Source organism: Spea bombifrons, chromosome 2, assembly GCF_027358695.1.
Source record: "Spea bombifrons isolate aSpeBom1 chromosome 2, aSpeBom1.2.pri, whole genome shotgun sequence".
Classification (NCBI taxonomy): Eukaryota; Metazoa; Chordata; class Amphibia; order Anura; family Pelobatidae; genus Spea; species Spea bombifrons.
Genome location: NC_071088.1, coordinates 74556667 through 74575338, shown reverse-complemented (window position 1 = coordinate 74575338; position 18672 = coordinate 74556667). Strand labels below are relative to the sequence as shown.

The window sequence follows — 18672 nt, the reverse complement described above, 5'->3', positions numbered from 1 at the left end:
GGAGAGCTATCGGTGTAACAAGACTAGGGGTTGCAGAGGTGCGACTGTGTCAAAAGTGCCACTGGGGCCAGAAGCATTGCTCTTGCTGCAGTCCTGCTTCTGGTGGTGGACAACTGAGATATGTGCCTTTGCTGAGGAGTAGAAGAAAAATCTGTTGATGGAGCTGTACATATCAGTGTTATACTCATGACCGCTAGAGAATGAGATCAGCTAGACCAGTATCCTGTTCTAGGAAGGTAAACTTTCCTAGGTCGACTTATTTCTCATTTCATTCAGAACTATTCAGAGCTGAATGTGTAAGCTTCTTGGGTTTTGGCAGAAGAGCTAATTACGTGACTATAGTAATTACTCGACTATAGCTCCTGATTGCAGCCCCCATTGAGGTTGTTTGAAATGGCACTACTCTCTGAAGATGGATTTGTAGAGCATGCTGCGAGAGTATATCCTGCTGTCCCAGGTGTGCTGCATGTGGAATAAGTAATATTTTTATTAAACAACATTTGGAGGATGACTGCTGCTTCACACAACTATGGGAAGCTGAGTAGTGGTGAACTCCATCCATACATTTGCATTTGAAAGCATGTTCAATTAAAGGTGACACAGCTATTAAATACCTACATAAGTACCACCAACCACATCAAGGTTAGCTTTACAGGCACTGCTGTCAAAATGTCAAGCCTACCTGGCTGCCTATGTATGTGACCTGTTAAAATATCCGTGTCTAAGAATGTTGATACACATATAAGAATTTGGTATTTCATGTGCAGTTTCATTATGGCGCAAAAAACCTCAAGATGACAGTTTTGTATAATAGCCAGTGATAAGACGACAAACTGCTCGTCCATAGTAATAAATAATTACAAAAGTTATTAGCAGACAATGTAATGGCCAGGTCCGGTGTCACACCAGGTAAATGCCTGGTGAGGTGCTGGCCAATGTCATAACATAATTATCCTTACTGCCACACCAGCAGCACATTGGGTCCTGCTGTCTACTGCAGAGTATAAAAGCGCAATGTATGGCTGCAAGTCAGCAAGCTGCTGGCCTTAAAGTGCTACGGATGATTTTCACCCACAGTTTGGCTCTGCTCATTAATGACAGCTTTAAGGGGCTCAATCGGACACCAATAATTGTTGTGTGCATCTTCCATGACATTGGAATTCCATGTACTGCATGTGTTGCGGCAGGGGTTTACATTATAACTCTCCGGGGCCATATTCGTTGTTGGCGAGAAGTAGGGAGATGAGAAATGGTTAGATTAACATGGCTGAACAAAGGCCTGCAGCTTTGGCAATGATATGCATAAGACTTATCATGCAGTTTCTCAATGTATCCACATGGCAATCAAAACTAGGAGTGGAGCAGAACGGCTGGTGACATGGATACGTATTATTTTCCAGAAGCTGCTAGGCACTTCCAGCAGTGGCAGCTGCTCTAGATCATCTCCAGCTATTACTCCATCCAGCATAATGGTCAGCTGTCATTCAGATCCTTAAATGGCAGGACAGGTGGATTTAGCCACTGCTAGAGAGGGGTGGACAGAATGTAAAAGGAGAGCCAACAAGTCCAGAAATACTTCAAATACACATATTATTTAGTGGGGAGATGGTGTAAATGTATCTTAGAGTTTCTAAGTGTTTAAGTGTTTTCAACCTTATCTAGTAAATCATGAACATTTGTTTGAAAAGGGACACCCCCTCTGCCTTTAGTGTGACCCAGCATTCCACCGAGCTGGACCAGTTCATTGAGATCTATATATAACACAGAGGAGGGACATCATACCAAAGAACCACAAAGAAGTTTAGCAACAGAAGGGAAAAGGGTGACCTACTGAAGACAAGGATTCCAGAGCACAAGGTATGTCATTCAATGTAGTATAGAATGGAATGAATCTAGAATTACTGTACACAATGAAAAGTTGCATCCAAGTTTCTATAGATTTGGTTTGCAAATAACTTTGTTATCACTGTATGAGAAGATGCCTTTGTAGCAGTATTGTCAAGTTACAACCATTTGTAAAAACACTTGTTTATTTTTTTTGTTTCATTTTAATAAAATGACATATATTTTAGCATGTCTAGTGGAAAACATTATAACAGCATGATGTTTTTGTTTTATTTTTCACATGGTGTATCTGACCATAATATATTCTAAACGTAAAGAAAAGGGGGAAATAATGTGTTTTTTTTCATATGTTGAAAATATTTCATATTTGTAGCAATCATAGGATAATATGTGGACACTGTTTGTATGTGACAACACCGAACCATATAGTGATTTTACATTGTGCATCGCATAGAGGACCTCGAAGGTATACCAGACATAACTGCATGCGGTCCAAAGTTTTGTCGGTGATAAGAAAATAAATATAAAAATGTATCTAATGATTTAATTCTCAAAAGTCTTACAGACCTTGTTGTAAGTAATCAAAAAAGTTTAATAACTTTTCTGCTTTATTACACATATTTACAACTCCCCATGATCTAACAATACAGTATTTAATTGTGCATATGGTTGATTTTAATGCTTTTGTCTCTGATACATACAGTATACGGCAATTGCTTTGTCCATAATTTCTCTACTTTTCTCTGAATGTTTACATGTGAAGATGAGACCTGAGTATCCTGAAAGCTAATGTAACTTTACATGTTTTTTATTTTATTGTTGATCCAATCAACTGTATCAACTTCCGCTAAAGACTCCGGTTTTAACCTGGAATACATGGTATTCAATCTCTTCTTTGGTACATTTAAATTAGAATTTGCTTGATAACACACCTGTCCTTTCTGTATGTAATCTTGTTATGGTATATACCAATTCTTATGTCCTGTCTACCCTTTGTACAGCACTACGGAATTTGATGGTGCTATATAAAACAATAAATAATACTAACAAATAACAAAGGACACTCACTACATAAAAAGACAAAACCAATAGTAAATCATATAAAATATTTCTCCAGAATTACTTTAGATTCCATGGAACGTTATTAAAGCAGTAATCCACAGGCACTATATTAATCTATACATATATATATATATATAGATATATAAATTGCCAACGGCTCCACGTGTCTACTATGAGTTAACCTGTTGATGGTGGAGTACAGGAATAGCCTGGTATATCAGTGCTGAATGGAGGAGGGGTACGCTCTGTGTGGTTTCAGCAGTGACAGGTGACAGTAACACATGGACCAGCAGCAGCTTGCTTTCCATAAATGGTCACCCGTCCATCAGCCCGACACATAAGCTACAGCTGTGGGAGCTCTATGTGTGTTGCAGGGTAACCACACCAGGCCTGGCTGATCTTAGCATTTTTATCTTATCTTCCCTAGACTAGAGGGTAAGATGTAAGAGTGGATGGTAGATAACTGGAACAGCCAACCAGCAAAAGAAGTAGAAGTTAAGGGGAAATTCATGGAAGGACATAAGATTATTTTGAATCTAAGACAAGACCAAGGACCAAGAACCTATTAAGGTTTGAGTCTTCACAGTAGAAATAATGGGCAGAATAGATGGGCCAAATGGTTCTCATCAGCTGTCAAGTTCTGTGTCTATGAAATGTGATGAATGCAAAGCTGTCTTACGATGGCTCAATAATGATCGGCAGGGTAAAGCAGCTACCTAATTTGGAGATATGGTAGCAGCCTTATGTTTGATGGAGTTGTTAATACCTGCAGATGCAACATTTTGACATACCACTGGGTTTTTACAAACACTACACTGTTATTCCTATCCCTTGGATCCAGCTAACTATGTCAGTCTTTTGTAGATTAAAGAACACTTTCTATTGTTGAACTCAAAAATCTTACAAAATCAGAGCTCTTGTAAATTGTTCTTATACATCTACCCACTCTCTACTACTACTTATCCCTACTGCACTCAAAGTCTCTCAAAGTCTCTGTAGGACTACTGTACTTACTACATGGCTGCACTTTTTACACCTTCCATTAAGTACATTTGTTAGTATTACATAAATAAAATATACAAACATTTTATTTAAGCAGGAAGCTATATAGATTAATTCCTCTAAGCACTTGCATGCAAAATAAAACATCAACTACAAGGTGAAACTCTGCGACCGTGAGCACCAAAGTGCATATGATGGCTGGAATGCATCTTTAAGTACATTAGGTGAATAACAGCCAACATGGACCTGGCAAAGTTTAGAAATATGAAAATCAGTAAAGACATAACACCTTATCAACGGTTACAGCCATAGCTGACTGAGCATCATCAAGTCGGTGGCCGAAAGGGCAAAATACTTAACTGAAACTGCGGCTCCAAAGGCAGTTCAGGTTTTGCAGTGTATGGGGACCGGCTGGATATGCTTTATTCTGAGACCATAGAAACACATCATGTGACACAATGTATGCACCTTCGGCATTTGGCGGCCACTGGCCTTAAAGTGCCAGGGCTACGTAGTCGATCTCAGTCGGGCCGTGTTCTACAGTATGTAAAGAACTTAGTAGTGACTATAACTGAGCTATTTACCACAAATGTTTTACAGCAAGAATCGTGTCGCGCTAAGTAACTCTATACTATGTGTTTAATGCGTTTTATTTTTTAGATGGAAGACCCGAATCAACTAAAAGAAGAAGGAAACAAGTATTTCCAAGCAAATGATTATGATCAAGCGATTGATTCTTATACCAAAGCCATTAAACTTGTAAAAGATAAGAAGGTGTTGGCTGTTCTGTATCGTAATAGGTCAGCGTGTTATCTGAAAAAGGTAAGAAACACAAGTTAGTGCAGAATGTGATATTTTTATAGGTTGTTTTTGTCACAACAAAGTATTGTTTAAATGTCTGAAGTAGGGACATAAAATGATCACTAATACTAGGTTGGTACATAGTTACATAGCAGGTTTTTGACTGTTTTTCTCTGTTTTAAAACAGGAAAACTATGTACAGGCAGCAACAGATGCAACAAAAGGTAGGTGTTAAGATAAATATTAGATTCACAACTAAAGAGGCTCAGACCTCTAAAAGGGCCAAATGGTTCTTGTCTGCTGTCCGATTCTATGATCCTTAATTCAGACAAGTCGTGACTCTTGGCTACAACATAACCGTGAAACTGCTCTGCGGAATTGTGTAAATGGCAGTGGTGAATGTCAGCTCGGTAGCCGTATGCTAGTTATGTGGCCGCTCCTAAATTTGAATCAGCACAGGGGTGTTGCTAGGGAATGGGGGTGTCATTGAAACCAGTCCAGGAAGGACAAGGGAAGAAAGAGCCACTCAATGCACTAAGTTCTGTGGGTGTTTGGACTGAGGTAAACCCGATGGCTGCCACCTCTTAAAGCCTGTCACCCTAGGAAGAATACTCCATTGTCGGTCCTCCTCTGTTTCAGGCTTCCCAGGCAGCTGCCTTACACGTCGGTTGCTAAGACCGTCCCTGAGTCTAAAGTTAGTATGTCAGTCAGGTGTGCACGTGTTTCCACAAGGCTTCAGTGGCTTGTCTCAGCTGTTTTACGCAGTGTTAGGCAAGACAGCTGAGAGGCAGACCTGGAAAGTAAATCTTGGGTCCCCATTCAGGACAGTCCTGCTAAAAGGATACCAAGGAGCTATGTTTGTTGTAAGAGACACAAACAAAACCAGTACATCCAATTTTATTTGGATAAATGTGGTGTTATAATAAATCAACTCTTTTCTTTGTATGCCATCTAGTGACTGTTATCGTGATATATCCATATGAACATTAGTATAGGCAGCATTGATAACATCTGAAGGACTATCTTTGGTCACAGAAGACTAGTGATAGATCATACGTCAAAGAGTTTATTATTTCAATATTTCAGTTGTAGATTTCATGAAGCCCTTATTTTATTTTGTTTTGTTTGATACCAGCTATTGATCTAGATGGGTCAGATATCAAAGCCTTGTACAGGCGTTGTCAGGCATTAGAGAAACTTGGAAAGCTGGACCAAGCCTTTAAGGATGTTCAGAGGTGTGCAACCCTGGAGCCAAAAAATCTGACATTCAGAGAAACTCTGCACAGACTGGGCACCGACATCCAGGAGAAGGTAATTTTTTGCATTTTTTTTAAAAAAGACTATTTTAAGGAAATTGAGCACCACTAACTTTCAAGTTTCAACCACGACCAATTCTCTTTCACCTCTAGGCTTCTTTACTTAACACAGTGGCTTGACTATAATGCATAACATATCAATAATCACTTCTGCGTATTCTAAATCTGTTGCATTTTTCCAGACAAAGATTATTTTACTTTGAGCACCACAAAGATTCAAGAATCAGCCATGTTCAATTCATACGTTGCACTAGCAACAAAAACTACTTTACACTCTCCCACTTATAGAATGAAAAACAAAATGGCTCCACAGGCTGCAGCTTGGTGGTTTCATCTGTCTTGTTTTATGAGTCTTTCTTGTTTTAAGTTTAAAGAGAGATGTTTCCGGATCCCATTACAGCTCTGCGTCTGTGAATTCGTTATCCCTACATAAACATATTTTTTGGATCCATGGATTTTAAGATGTCCTGTGTGTAAGCCACCATATTGCTTTGTTGAAGCCTCTACCAGCATTCCATTTCGCCTTTTAGCCTCCCTGACAAACTGCTCTCATATATTAACTATTCATATCAGTCCCTAAGTTTACTAATGATGTGGATTTGAATACTTTATTGAAATAGCAGACTGCATTAGGGGAATAAAGTTTACACAAGGACAGCTTTAATATACATATTATACAGTAGAGAGAAAGACCATCTGAAAATAGTCACAACGCTTATCTTGGTTTTTTTGCTCTTTTTAAAGCTCCGTGTTCAGTTCTCTACTGACTCCCGGGCTCAAAAGATGTTTGAGATACTTCTGGACCCCAACAGTGAAAAAGAAAAACGAGAAAAGGTAAAAACGTAATAGATGTTCTGAAACTTCATGAGTGCAGATGTAGGGACAGAATGCCAATTCATCATCGTAGATGGCAAACTGAACCAAAATTCTACTTGATCATAATATACAGTGCTGTATAGAGCACATTGACATTAACATGTCGGTATGTCATTTTGTTCCTATAAACTTCTTTTGTCTGCAGGCCTGGAGACTGCCATTGCTCCCAATCATGTGATATTTTGTGTGACCTTCCCTGCTTAATCACCACACTAAGCTTATTCTTTATGGTATTGCTGATGAAGTCAGTTCCTCCATAGACTTTTATTAGCCAGATTGTTTGGTTGGATGATTAAGAGCCAATCTATTGTTTACTACAGACAGCGTGATAAGGAGTCAGGGTGTTTGTCTAGTAGATTGGGCTGAGATAACAGAGCTAAAACACTTCCAAATGGCTAACATTCTATTATGCAAAAAGGGAAACCTTTCAAATGAGAAAATCTGATACTAGTTATAAAACATTTGATGGGAGTTCCCCTTTAATGTGGACCCAATGTACAAGAGAATTGCATGGGGTGCCTCAACAAACGTAATACACTCTAGATGGTCTAATAATTATAAAGTTCTGCATAATTTAAAATAAATGTCAAATTATGTGCCAAAATATATAGTCGCTATCTTTTTGATTTGTAATATGTTCATCCTGGTTTTTTTTGTTACCCTACGCAAGGCTGCCAACAACCTGATAGTCCTGGGCAGGGAGGATGCAGGTGCCGAGAGAATTTTTCAGAACAACGGTGTGAACCTGCTCCTGCAGCTGGTAGAAACCAAAGACCCAGAATTGATTTTATCGGCAGTGAGGACACTTTCTGGAATGTGTACCGGACACAGGGCAAGGGTAAGTCATTATATGTGAGCCTAAATGTGTCATAGTGTCATAATGTTTATAGTAAATATACATTTATGGCACACTTGTTTTACTCTATATATCGGCCTTTGTCTTTGATGCTGGTGCACAGAGCTAGCAAACTAGTAAAGACTACAAATACAGGCTACTACAAACCTAAGGTAAGGAAAAGTGTCTAGGGAATTGCAATGGACTTTGTAATCTAAATGTTTGTGACTAAAAGGTCTACTTTAATCTCCAAACTGTCACCAAAACTATATATAGTTTTTTTATACTCTTTGCTAGTTCATTAATAGTTTACATAGATCAATATATTGTCCTCTGGGTCCAACACCCACAAAAAAGAAAACTGCTACCAGGGGAAGAGGGTTCTCCTGCAAATAAATAAAATACGTTTTGAAATTGACAAATTAATTTAACCTTCTATTTCTCTATCTATCTATCTATCTATCTATCTATCTATCTATCTATCTATCTATCTATCTATCTATCTATCTATCTATCTATTCTGCAACTGATTGAATGAATAGTTTGAAAACGTAATTGTTGGTATGTGTAAATACTTTACATTTTGAACACTTTTTTTGTTCTTCTTTCTGGTGAAGGCAACAGCCATCTTACACCTTGTAGGCTTTAAACGAATCTGCAGTATAATGGCTGTGGACAACGAGGAGATTGCTTTAGCAACGTGCAACTTGGTGCAGAACATTGTGGACTCCTTAACCGGAGAGGACAAGAAAGTCCATGGGAAGGATGAAGCTGTGGTATTAGGTAAGACAAGACAAGGTCAATGTGATTGGTTCATAAGACAGATCATTGAAGTATATATACCTAGTCTGTATATTGCTTTGATTTAATATTTTATATTGGCTTAAATGAACTGTATATTCATAGTCTGTGCCATGCTACCATGAGAAGTAGAATATGCCTAGCTAGCCTTCTAACGGTAGCAGTAAAGGATTATGTTTCGGATAAGAGTAAAATTACTCAAAATCAAAATCCAAATACATATGTTAAATTAACAAACTGGCTGCTCTTGATTCTCACAACCATTGGTCTTTTGAACAATTTGGGGTTAGATATGTGTTATTTTCATTTAGAATAATGTGTCCAATTCTGGAGAGAGAACTCAAAAAAAAAAGGATAGTTAAAACGGTACTAGCAAAATGTATCTAAATGTATTTGGCAACTTAAATATGTACAGCTCGAAAAGCAAAAGGAAACAGGATAAAACCATAAGGGTTAAAGGTTACTTATTTAAAAAAAGTGGGATGGCAGAACTAGAATGAATTTGATTAGAGGGTGGAAGGCTATGGGAACGTGTTAGACAAATTCTATTGTACCAAAAGGATAGTAGATACCTGGAATTGGCATCCAGTGGAAGGAATAAACACAGTAGAGTGATTCAAGAAAGCTTGAGATGTGCATAAAGTTATCCTGTAGAAACAATAAGACAAAATGGGCCAAATGGTTCTTTTGTATTGTCACTTTCTAAAAATATGGTGTTATCAGTAACAAGTAACAATAGTTCAATGATCAAAAGTGTGAAAAATAGCTGAGTTTTGCATGATTAAAAAAAAACGGAAATGATTCAAGGACAGACCATTGCACTATGTTATTGGTAGAAAACAAGTAGATAAATCAATATGATAAATAATAAAATAGAAATGTTAGGAAAATTTCCAAGCAAAAAAACATGAAATGCTAAAAAAAAGATTTGACAGCAACCTTAATGTTATTTGAATCATCTTGCAGATCACCACAACTTTGTTATTTGTATTCTCATGTATTTTAATCTAACTAGAAATGTGTGATTTAGATACCCAGATAAGCATTAGCGTCTTATCCTAACACAGACTTCCTTATTTACGTGTGAACAACAAGATGCATGTAGACAATGTCTTCATTAGAATGCTCTTCTTCTACAGACAGTAAAAAAGATCTGAGGATGATCACCACCGATTTGTTGGATATGCTTGGAAGTAAGAAGGTGTCAGGGCATGGAAGAGATCAAGCCTTGAACCTACTCAATAAGAACATCCCTCGCAGTGACCTCTCAATTAAAGATAATTCCAAGACACTTTTTGTGGTGGACACAGGTAAGACTTGGCACCAAATTTGTTGGGAACTGAGATGTGTCAAGTGTATGCTGATAGAAATAAATGCACTCAACATCAAATTCTGAAAAATCTTAACATTTGTTGTTTGGTCCAAACATTAATCTAAAAGAAATACAAAAATGTAAATATTGTAAATACAGTATTTTCACATTCAATAAGAAAACTTTATAGAGGTGAAAGAAACATTGCTAAACCATATTCAACTTATTAGTTATTTTGTATTTTTTATTAATAACAGATTTTTCTCTCTGTAGAACTATATATTTTATGATTCTTAATCTAAGGATGGCCTAGTATCCCAACCATATTAAATTCAATCCACTTATATTTTTGTCCAACTGAGGGCTCCAGGGTTTTTGTGTGGATCTATCCCACCTGAAAAACCTTTGTATGTTTAGATTACTTATTTAATTTAATGGTTGCCACTGCCCATATAGTGCTTCATATATAATGTCATTTTCAACATGTGCATTTTAAACAATAAAATCCCCAAAACTCTACCCCTTTATTTTTTTCTACTAGGTTTGAAAAAGATTCTAAAAGTTTTGGGACAGATACCGGAATTACCCAATTGTTTGCCTCTGACTGTAAACACGCGAATAAATGCCTCTGTTCTTATAAATAAGCTGTACGATGATCTGAGGTTTGACCCAGAGAGAGACAACTTCAGAATTCTCTGTGAGGAGTATATAACGTAAGTTCCAACGGTCACATACAGAAAACTGACATATATAAGAATTGAAATATATGGTAATTAAAGTGCTTTATTTCCTAAATATTTGTTTTTAAACTTTCTTACAGTGGAAACTTTGACCCCAAAAATATGGAGAAGAACCTGCATGCCATCCAGACTTTATCAGGAATCTTGCAGGGCCCCTTTGATCTTGGCAACAAGCTCCTTGGTTTGCAGGGGGTGTTAGAAATGATGGTAGCACTAACCGGATCAGATAATGAGATAGACCAGTTGATTGCAGTGGAAGCCATAATTCATGCTTCCACCAAGCTCAGCCGTGCTACCTTTATCATCACCAATGGAGTATCCATGCTTAAGGAGATCTACAAGAAGACAAAGAATGAAAAGATAAAAATACGTGCTCTGGTGGTGAGTAGTTGGTGGTGAAATATATTTCTGGAACATATATATTCCCTCAAAATAAGAAGGAAATTGGTTAAAGGGATACCATTTGAAAATCCAAGGACAGCTATTAACCATAAAATGATTATGTTGTGTAGAATGAAGACAATAAAAAGGACATCTTATGAAAAATGCATTATTGAGTGTTGCGTTTAGCAGCTTTTGATTATATTTGCTACTAGATATCCCAATATTTGTAAACTACTCCAAATGTTTCATGAATATTATGGGAAATTTTGTTTGCCTGCTTACTTCTTAATTGGACAGTTCCAAGAACAGAACCATGGTGAAAATGTCCCAGGGCATGACCTTCCTTGCCATGTATCAATATGTGGGTTGACTCTAATACTAGTTAAGGGTGAAGGGATATGATTATGTAATGCCCCCTCACCCAAGTTTCTGGTTACAAGGAGTGATGAGAAAGCTGGAAAAATACATCCATAGATTCCTTTAGGTAGTTGAAAACGTGTCTACTCTTCCTGTTTATCTTCAGTAAAAATTATTAAGGTTGGAAATAATATGATGCATCATTTGTGTTGCAGGGTCTCTGCAAACTAGGATCTGCTGGTGGTACAGACTATGCATTACGACAGTTTGCAGAAGGATCTACCGATAAACTAGCCAAGCAATGTAGAAAGTAAGTTTGAACACAAATTTGAACGCTATCTTGCATTATTCAAAACTGACAACAGTGAAAACACCCAATAGTGGTGAACTTAAAGAAAAGGCTTGCGGATATGTCCAAAAATACTATGCCTACCCAGGGACACAGGAGAACAAGTAACTACAGTACATAAAATATATATAAAAAAAAAAAGTTATAAACTCACAAAGAGCGCCCAATACGTTTTCACGGCATTGTTGTGTCATCTTGCGCAGGGTTATCTGTTTTTTTTTGTTTGTCTGCAGTAGATTGTTACCCTGGCTATAGGATTTCACATTATTTTTGGTCACCCCATTTTCTTTAATTTATTAATGTAATAAGTGGGAAGATGTATAAAGCTGTCCAAATGGCCTCTTATTTATGCCTTTTGTTCCCCCAAGGTGGCTGTGTAACCCAAGCATTGACATACAGACCAGGAAGTGGGCGGTGGAAGGTCTGGCTTATTTGACGTTAGATGCTGACGTGAAGGATGACTTTGTAGAAGATGAGCAAGCCATGCAGGCCATGTTTGAACTATCTAAGGTCAGACAGAACATGCAATTAAAAAACACTTCTATTTTGAAGAAAAATATGTATTGTTTAATAATTTAAGATATTAATCTTGAGATTAAAATTTGCAGTGTTCCCTGAAATTACCCTTTTGTAATGTGTGCAGTTACAGTGTTCTAACAATTACATGTTTATATATATATATGCATCTATATTTTATATAATAAAAATGCAAGCAGGACAGTACTGCAAAATGTACCAGCTTATTCACTATTTGCAGGCGATTGACCTGAAATGGATGTGCAAGTAGCGATCCTCTCAGGTGTTGTGCCGTCGAGTGGTAACTGCTTTGGGTTCAGGTTGGCCCAAGACATTGTGCTGCCCCCTACATTGATTAAAAAAATAAAATAGAATAAAAATGTCCACCTGAAAGTCATGCACAAATTTAAATCAAACAGTATTTTTTAGCTCATCCCTCCTTTTTCTTTATCTCTCGTTTTTTCTCCCTATCGCTCCACTTTCTCATTATCTATCCCCTTCTCTTTAGCTCATCTCTCCTTTTTTTCTTTATATCTCTCTCGCTCTCTCCCTCTCCTTTTCTCTCTCGCTCGCTTTGCTCTTTCTCTCTCTCTCTCGCTCTCTCTCTACTGCTACTTTTTCTGGCAATCACCTTTCATAAGACCTCTGTTTCAGTGCGTTGAGTGCCGGCATAAGACATCGTATCCCGGCCCTCAGCTTCAATAGCCAGCACGCTTCGCAAGGTATGAATAGACCTCGCTCTCATTTTTTGCATGTTCCTCTTTCAGACAAGTGATAAAACAATCCTTTACTCTGTGGCCACAACCCTGGTTAACTGCACAAACAGTTATGATGTGAAGGAGGTCATACCTGAACTGGTACAACTGGCAAAGTTCTCCAAACAGCATGTACCCGAGCAGCATCCAAAGGTAAGATAACATACAGCTCAGGAACAGCTTATGGGAAAAGGAGAGCTGCAAGCGATGATGGAACACAAGAGATTACTTATATAACGAAGTGTCCTTCTTAATATCTAGATTGTTTTCTTAGATGTCATTTCTTAGATTACATTTTTGGGGGTTTAACATTCTTAGAATTATTCTTTGTTCTACATTCATTAACAGTAGTGTTTATAGGAATAGCAGAAAGTGTAAATTAGACTAGCTTCTTATTCAACAGCTTCCTATAGGTCACAACATCACAAAAAAAACCTTGGTAAAGCTTTGCCCACAAGCTACATCCACAAAAACAAGCATCCCTCTGTGGCTATTTAAAATGTATGGTGGCATACATTTCCCACAAAAAATAATAATAATTTACCTGATGTGTAACTAAACGTCTAAGAGCCACGTCCCATAGACCCATTGTACCGTACCGTTGTTTGCATTTGTATATTTATTGGTTGGTGTTGGCTTTCTTAGGATAAGAAGGATTTCGTATTAAAACGCGTCAAGAGGCTACTAAAGGCTAATGTTATCTCTGCTCTTGCGTGCATGGTGAAAGTGGACAGTGCCATCCTTACAGATCAAACCAAGGAGCAGTTAGCCAGGTAAGACTAAATCCAACATTATTTGGCTAAACCATCCTTTTTAAACATACGAAAGACTGCTATTTTGATATGTTGCATTACACAAGTACAGGGCTCAAAATGCCAACACTTTTTCATCAGTTTCTTTGGTCTCAATTTGTTGACCTTGGGTGGCATCAAAAGGGAGCATCTAGCTGTAAATAGAGACAGAACTAGCTGGAAATGGAGGGGTAAGATAGTGAAACAGTGGTTGTTCCAAGAGAGGAATAAAAAATAAAATTAGCCCGCACATACAGTAATCACTGTGGAACAAAATGTTTTAAGTCCTGAAAAATGTCTGCCACATTAATACGGACATTCCTCCTTATCGGTGGTGGTAACACTTTGTTACTCTCCCTCTCTTGTGTTCTGAAATAGTACCATGCAGATGCTGACGGACCAGTAAGTCAGTTTTACCTTACCCATTCATTTTTTTAAAGGGTCTTCCTAGCATTGTGTGAAGATCCCAAGGACCGAGGCATCATTGTTGCTCAAGGAGGAGGAAAGGTAAAGTTTATCCCAATTAGCCAATGTGGAGCAACTGCACAGCCTTTTAGTGTTCTTTCACAAAAGGACCTTCCAGTACTTATATATCAACCTATGTTTTGTTTCGGCAGGCCATGATCCCATTGGCTCTGGAAGGCACAGAAGTAGGAAAGACAAAAGCTGCTCATGGTTTGGCTAAGATTGCAGCAGTATCAAACCCGGACATTGCATTCCCTGGAGAAAGAGTAAGCACATGGGACAATTTGCAATCAGGTCTTTAATGTCTTACCTGAGATTGTGACCCATTTATACAGTGCTTTTGAAGAGAGATGACTTGCCAATGGATTATGTTGGGTTATTCTGTTCCAGTAGGTTAAGAAAAAAAAATGTAACATGCTATGGATTTAATTTTAACCCTTTAAGAGGCTTGTATTAGTTACATGTATTAGTTTCAAGCTCTAGGGTTCATCCTGTTATTGTACTAACTTTTTACATATGTGCCTAATGTGAATGTCCTACAGGTTTATGAAGTTGTACGACCTCTAGTCAGTCTCCTGAGCACAGATAAAGATGGCATGCAGAACTTTGAAGCCCTTCTAGGTCTGACCAACCTAGCTGGGAGGAGTGACAAGTTGAGGTTTGTATCAAATACACATTAAAATGTTTTATTCTTATACGCAAGGATTTATTTACTGGCAGGAGAGTTGTGGTTTCAATATTACTTACTTTAATATTCAATAGGGAAGGCAGGTAACGCCAGTAAGACAAACAGGTCCTGTATAATATATTCAGTGTATGAATAAATCTCATTGATTTAGCTAAGCATTATAGAAGGCCAAACAAACTCATCCTGCAGCAAATGCTCTCTGGGGTTCAGTCAGGAGATAAAACCACAACTCTCCTGTCAACTCTCCCCTTAGTGAATAAATCCCTTTATGTATTGCAGGCATCATGCACTTGTGATACGTTTATATTTAACCCCTAAAATGTTTTATATCACTCCAACATTCATGCCAAGCACTAGTAAATAAACCAGCCTGCCAAAATATATTAAGGAAGCATTATGAAATGTTAAGCCTGCAGGGACTGGTCTTTTAGAATACATAATTAATACAGTTTAATGAGATTTGAGTCAAGTGAAAACAGTTAAAAATGTCAGATATTAAGGTCAGATTCATTACCTGTATATGCCATCTCTTATGTTTCCTTAATTTTGTAATGCTTTCTAACTGGGGCAGAAATTGGATCAGAATGAACGTGTTCATATTTAGCTTCATTACAAACTGGTTAGAAGTTATGCAAACCAAAAGTGAACGTGTGCAAAGAGAGTGTGAACACAAATATCAAACGTAACATATGTAAATACTTCCTTGGTAAACCGCTGCCTCCCACTGAAGCACTTCTCCCAAATGCCAAAATCAGCAAAAAACCAGCCAAAACCAGCGAAAAACAAAACCGAAAAGGGGATGGCAAAGGGACACCAAGACAACGTGAAACCTTTCGGTTTTGTTATTACCAATATGCAGTAGGGTGGATGACATAGCTGACAGGCATGATGAGGTCTAGTGTATCGTTTAAGGACAGTCTCATACAGATATGTAAGTAACACAAGGGCAGAATATACATAATTAGTCATGATGTAGTTATATGTCATGCTCTGCCCACATTACTGAACCAAGATTGGAGTAAATGTGTTTTAGTTTTTTTTATTGAGTCTCTATTACCAACATGGTAATGTAAATGTTTGCAAAAGAGTGATATTCAATAAAATCAAATGCTTGGTGGGGGTTATAATGATATTGATTGTGGTCGATTATATATTAAGGCATTTAAATATTTTTTCTCAAAGGCAGAAAATTATAAAGGAGAAGGCCCTTCCTGATATCGAGAACTACATGTTTGAGAATCAAGAGCAGATTCGGCAAGCTGCCACTGAATGCATGTGCAACTTGGCTGTGAACAAAGAGGTGAGTGTGGAGTAGGGGAAGGGGACAAAGGGTTTTTATGGAAGGAAGACCTACGCGGTAGAAAGAAACAAAGTTCAAAAGCAATGTTAAAATGGCTGTTTTGTCTCTAAAACAATGCACATAGAGCCATATTTGTGCTCATTTTTAAAATTTCAGTGCATCCTTTCTCGTAATATACACCATAAACTACAACTAGATAGATTAGATCTATTATCTGAGCTATTACTCAAAAAATAACAACCCTGAAGTCACCTATGGACGTACATTTATGTCCTTAAAAGGTCTGCTTAAAAGCCCTTTAGGACGTACAGGTACGTCTTGACTTTCTTGCAGCCAGCATTGCTTGTAGAAAAAAAGTTTTCATTTATTTAGAAAAAAAATCAGTTAAAATAATAAAATAAACTAATAGAAAAAATAAAGTGAGCTAAGTGATGTCATTGGAACATCACTGGCATAGATGAGATCTCTATCTATATCGTACTAACAGTGCAAAATAACTAATAAATAAATAAAAAACAATAAAAAAACCTTACATAACATTGCCCTAGCTCTACATTTAAAAAGTATAACCCCCTGCCCCCGTTCCCTACCCCCGAACCTGTTAAGCCAGTATTAAAAAATGGATGTGGCCCTTTACAGCATAAAAACAATATGTACGTGGGTTATGTCTGTAATCAGGGGATATTGCCAAACATAAATTGGGTTATTGTTCAACAGGGGCACCTAAAGCATAGAAGAGATTCTAAGAAAATGAGTTTCATTTTTTTATGGTTGTCTTTAACATACTAGCACTCACAATGACATTTTTTTCATGTTTCTATGACTTTAAATGAAAGCCTTATTTGTTCAGAAAAAAGGAATGCGTCATTTGTGTGGGTACATCAAACATAGAAAATGAAAATCTTAATTAAACCTAAATTTGGCAAAATAGCCTTGAGACTTTGACTTGAGGTACCAAAAACCCCGGGACTGAAGGGGTTAAATTTGACAGGATCTCCCTTTAGTTAACCTGTGCAGTTTCAGATCATGGAAAACATTTAACAATACTGTCCTTTAGCATGGTTTTCATTTATTTGCCAGCTGCTGATGTAAGACTTACTGGTCTGTAGTTGGCTGAGTCTTCACTACTACCCTTTTTGTGAAGTGGACCTACACTTGCCAACTTCCAGTCTGCTGGAACTACTCCTGCCAAAAGTGACTGGTTAAATAAGTATGCCAATGCTTTTGCCAGGATACTTCGAAGCACTTTTAATAACTTTGGGTTTATGCCATTAGGTCCCATAATTAATAATCCTTTATCATTCAGGTTCAAGAGAGGTTTGTGGCAGAAGGGAATGATCGTCTAAAACTAGTGGTGTTATTATGTGGGGAAGATGAAGAATTGAAGCTCCAGAGAGCAGCAGCAGGAGCCCTGGCGATTCTGACATCCTCTCAAAAGAAACTATGCCAGAAGATGCCAGAAGTGGTAAGTACCTAACAATGAATCTGACCATCACATTCCTCACAGAAAATCAATAAGCGATAACGCATATGTAAGAATTCTGACAGTTACTTACACATTTGACTGAATAAGGGAAAAACATGAACTACAATTGTGTGATTAAATTCACTCAAGAGTAAAATGCTTCCCTACTAATTGTAGGAACAGGACATTCTGTGTAACATCCTACAAGATATTGATAGATGATATTTCAAATGAAGGTTAGATTGTACAAGACCCAGTCATGAATTTATGTGTGGCTTTCTGCTTCCAGACAACCCAATGGCTGGAGATCTTGCAAAGACTTTGCCTAAATGAAGACATACAGGTCCAGCATCGGGGAATTGTGATCGCCAATAATCTTATCTGTGCAGATAAGGAACTGGCAAAGAAGCTGGTGGAATCAGAAATGCTGGAGATCCTAACAGTCATTGGCAAGCAGGAGGATGATCCCAGCAAGCAGGAAATTATCAACGTGGCCAGAGAAGCTCTTGTAAAGTGCCTAGATTATGGTCTGATAAAGCCCTTTTCTTGAGTCGTTTTACCCATTTAAGATATGTCTGCCATATTCATATCATATGTGACAAATAGTTTGTATGTCACCATTGTGTGGTCTTGCATAACGTCTTGCAGTGGGGGATGGATATGTCATTCACACCTTGAATAATACATTGTAAACATACCAAAGATATCTTGTACCAGAAGAGCCATTATTTATTTTCTGACTGTAAAGGTTTTCTAAGTGTGATCGCAAGTCTATGTTTCAATTCTTGGCACGTGTCCTTAAAGTAATGTTGTAATTCTGGAATTTGACGCATGGTTTCTGCCACACAGATTATGACTTTTTACAATGAATGGAAAACATTGAAATTGCTGGTGTGTGTTTTTTTATTTTAAATTTTGGATAATATTATGACATCATAGAGTGACAATGTGATGGAACAATAAATTAGGTTTCCTTAGGGCACTCTAGGCACTTGCCTAGGGCAACATTAAC

General features: G+C 37.6%; 1 protein-coding gene across 1 annotated transcript; it reads left to right on the top strand.

Annotated features, from left to right (window-relative positions):
- The first annotated feature begins 1711 nt into the window (after positions 1-1711).
- Positions 1712-18545, top strand: UNC45B (unc-45 myosin chaperone B). The gene is made up of 20 exons (XM_053454813.1): positions 1712-1857; positions 4570-4731; positions 4898-4934; positions 5846-6021; positions 6771-6860; positions 7573-7740; positions 8355-8520; positions 9678-9848; positions 10392-10563; positions 10671-10971; positions 11547-11641; positions 12049-12190; positions 12964-13104; positions 13597-13724; positions 14183-14249; positions 14360-14473; positions 14750-14865; positions 16078-16195; positions 17502-17660; positions 17950-18545. The coding sequence occupies exons 2-20, from the start codon at positions 4570-4572 to the stop codon at positions 18208-18210; spliced, it is 2784 nt and encodes a 927-aa protein (XP_053310788.1). The 5' UTR covers positions 1712-1857; the 3' UTR covers positions 18211-18545.
- The last annotated feature ends 127 nt before the right edge of the window (positions 18546-18672 follow it).

Bases quoted from the DNA above. Each gene is read 5' to 3' on its own strand.
- UNC45B (XM_053454813.1), top strand. From the start codon at position 4,570: ATGGAAGACCCGAATCAACTAAAAGAAGAAGGAAACAAGTATTTCCAA. The intron at 6,022-6,770 runs GTAATTTTTTGC...CTCTTTTTAAAG, and splicing joins GCACCGACATCCAGGAGAAG to CTCCGTGTTCAGTTCTCTAC. The intron at 14,250-14,359 runs GTAAAGTTTATC...TTGTTTCGGCAG, and splicing joins TTGCTCAAGGAGGAGGAAAG to GCCATGATCCCATTGGCTCT.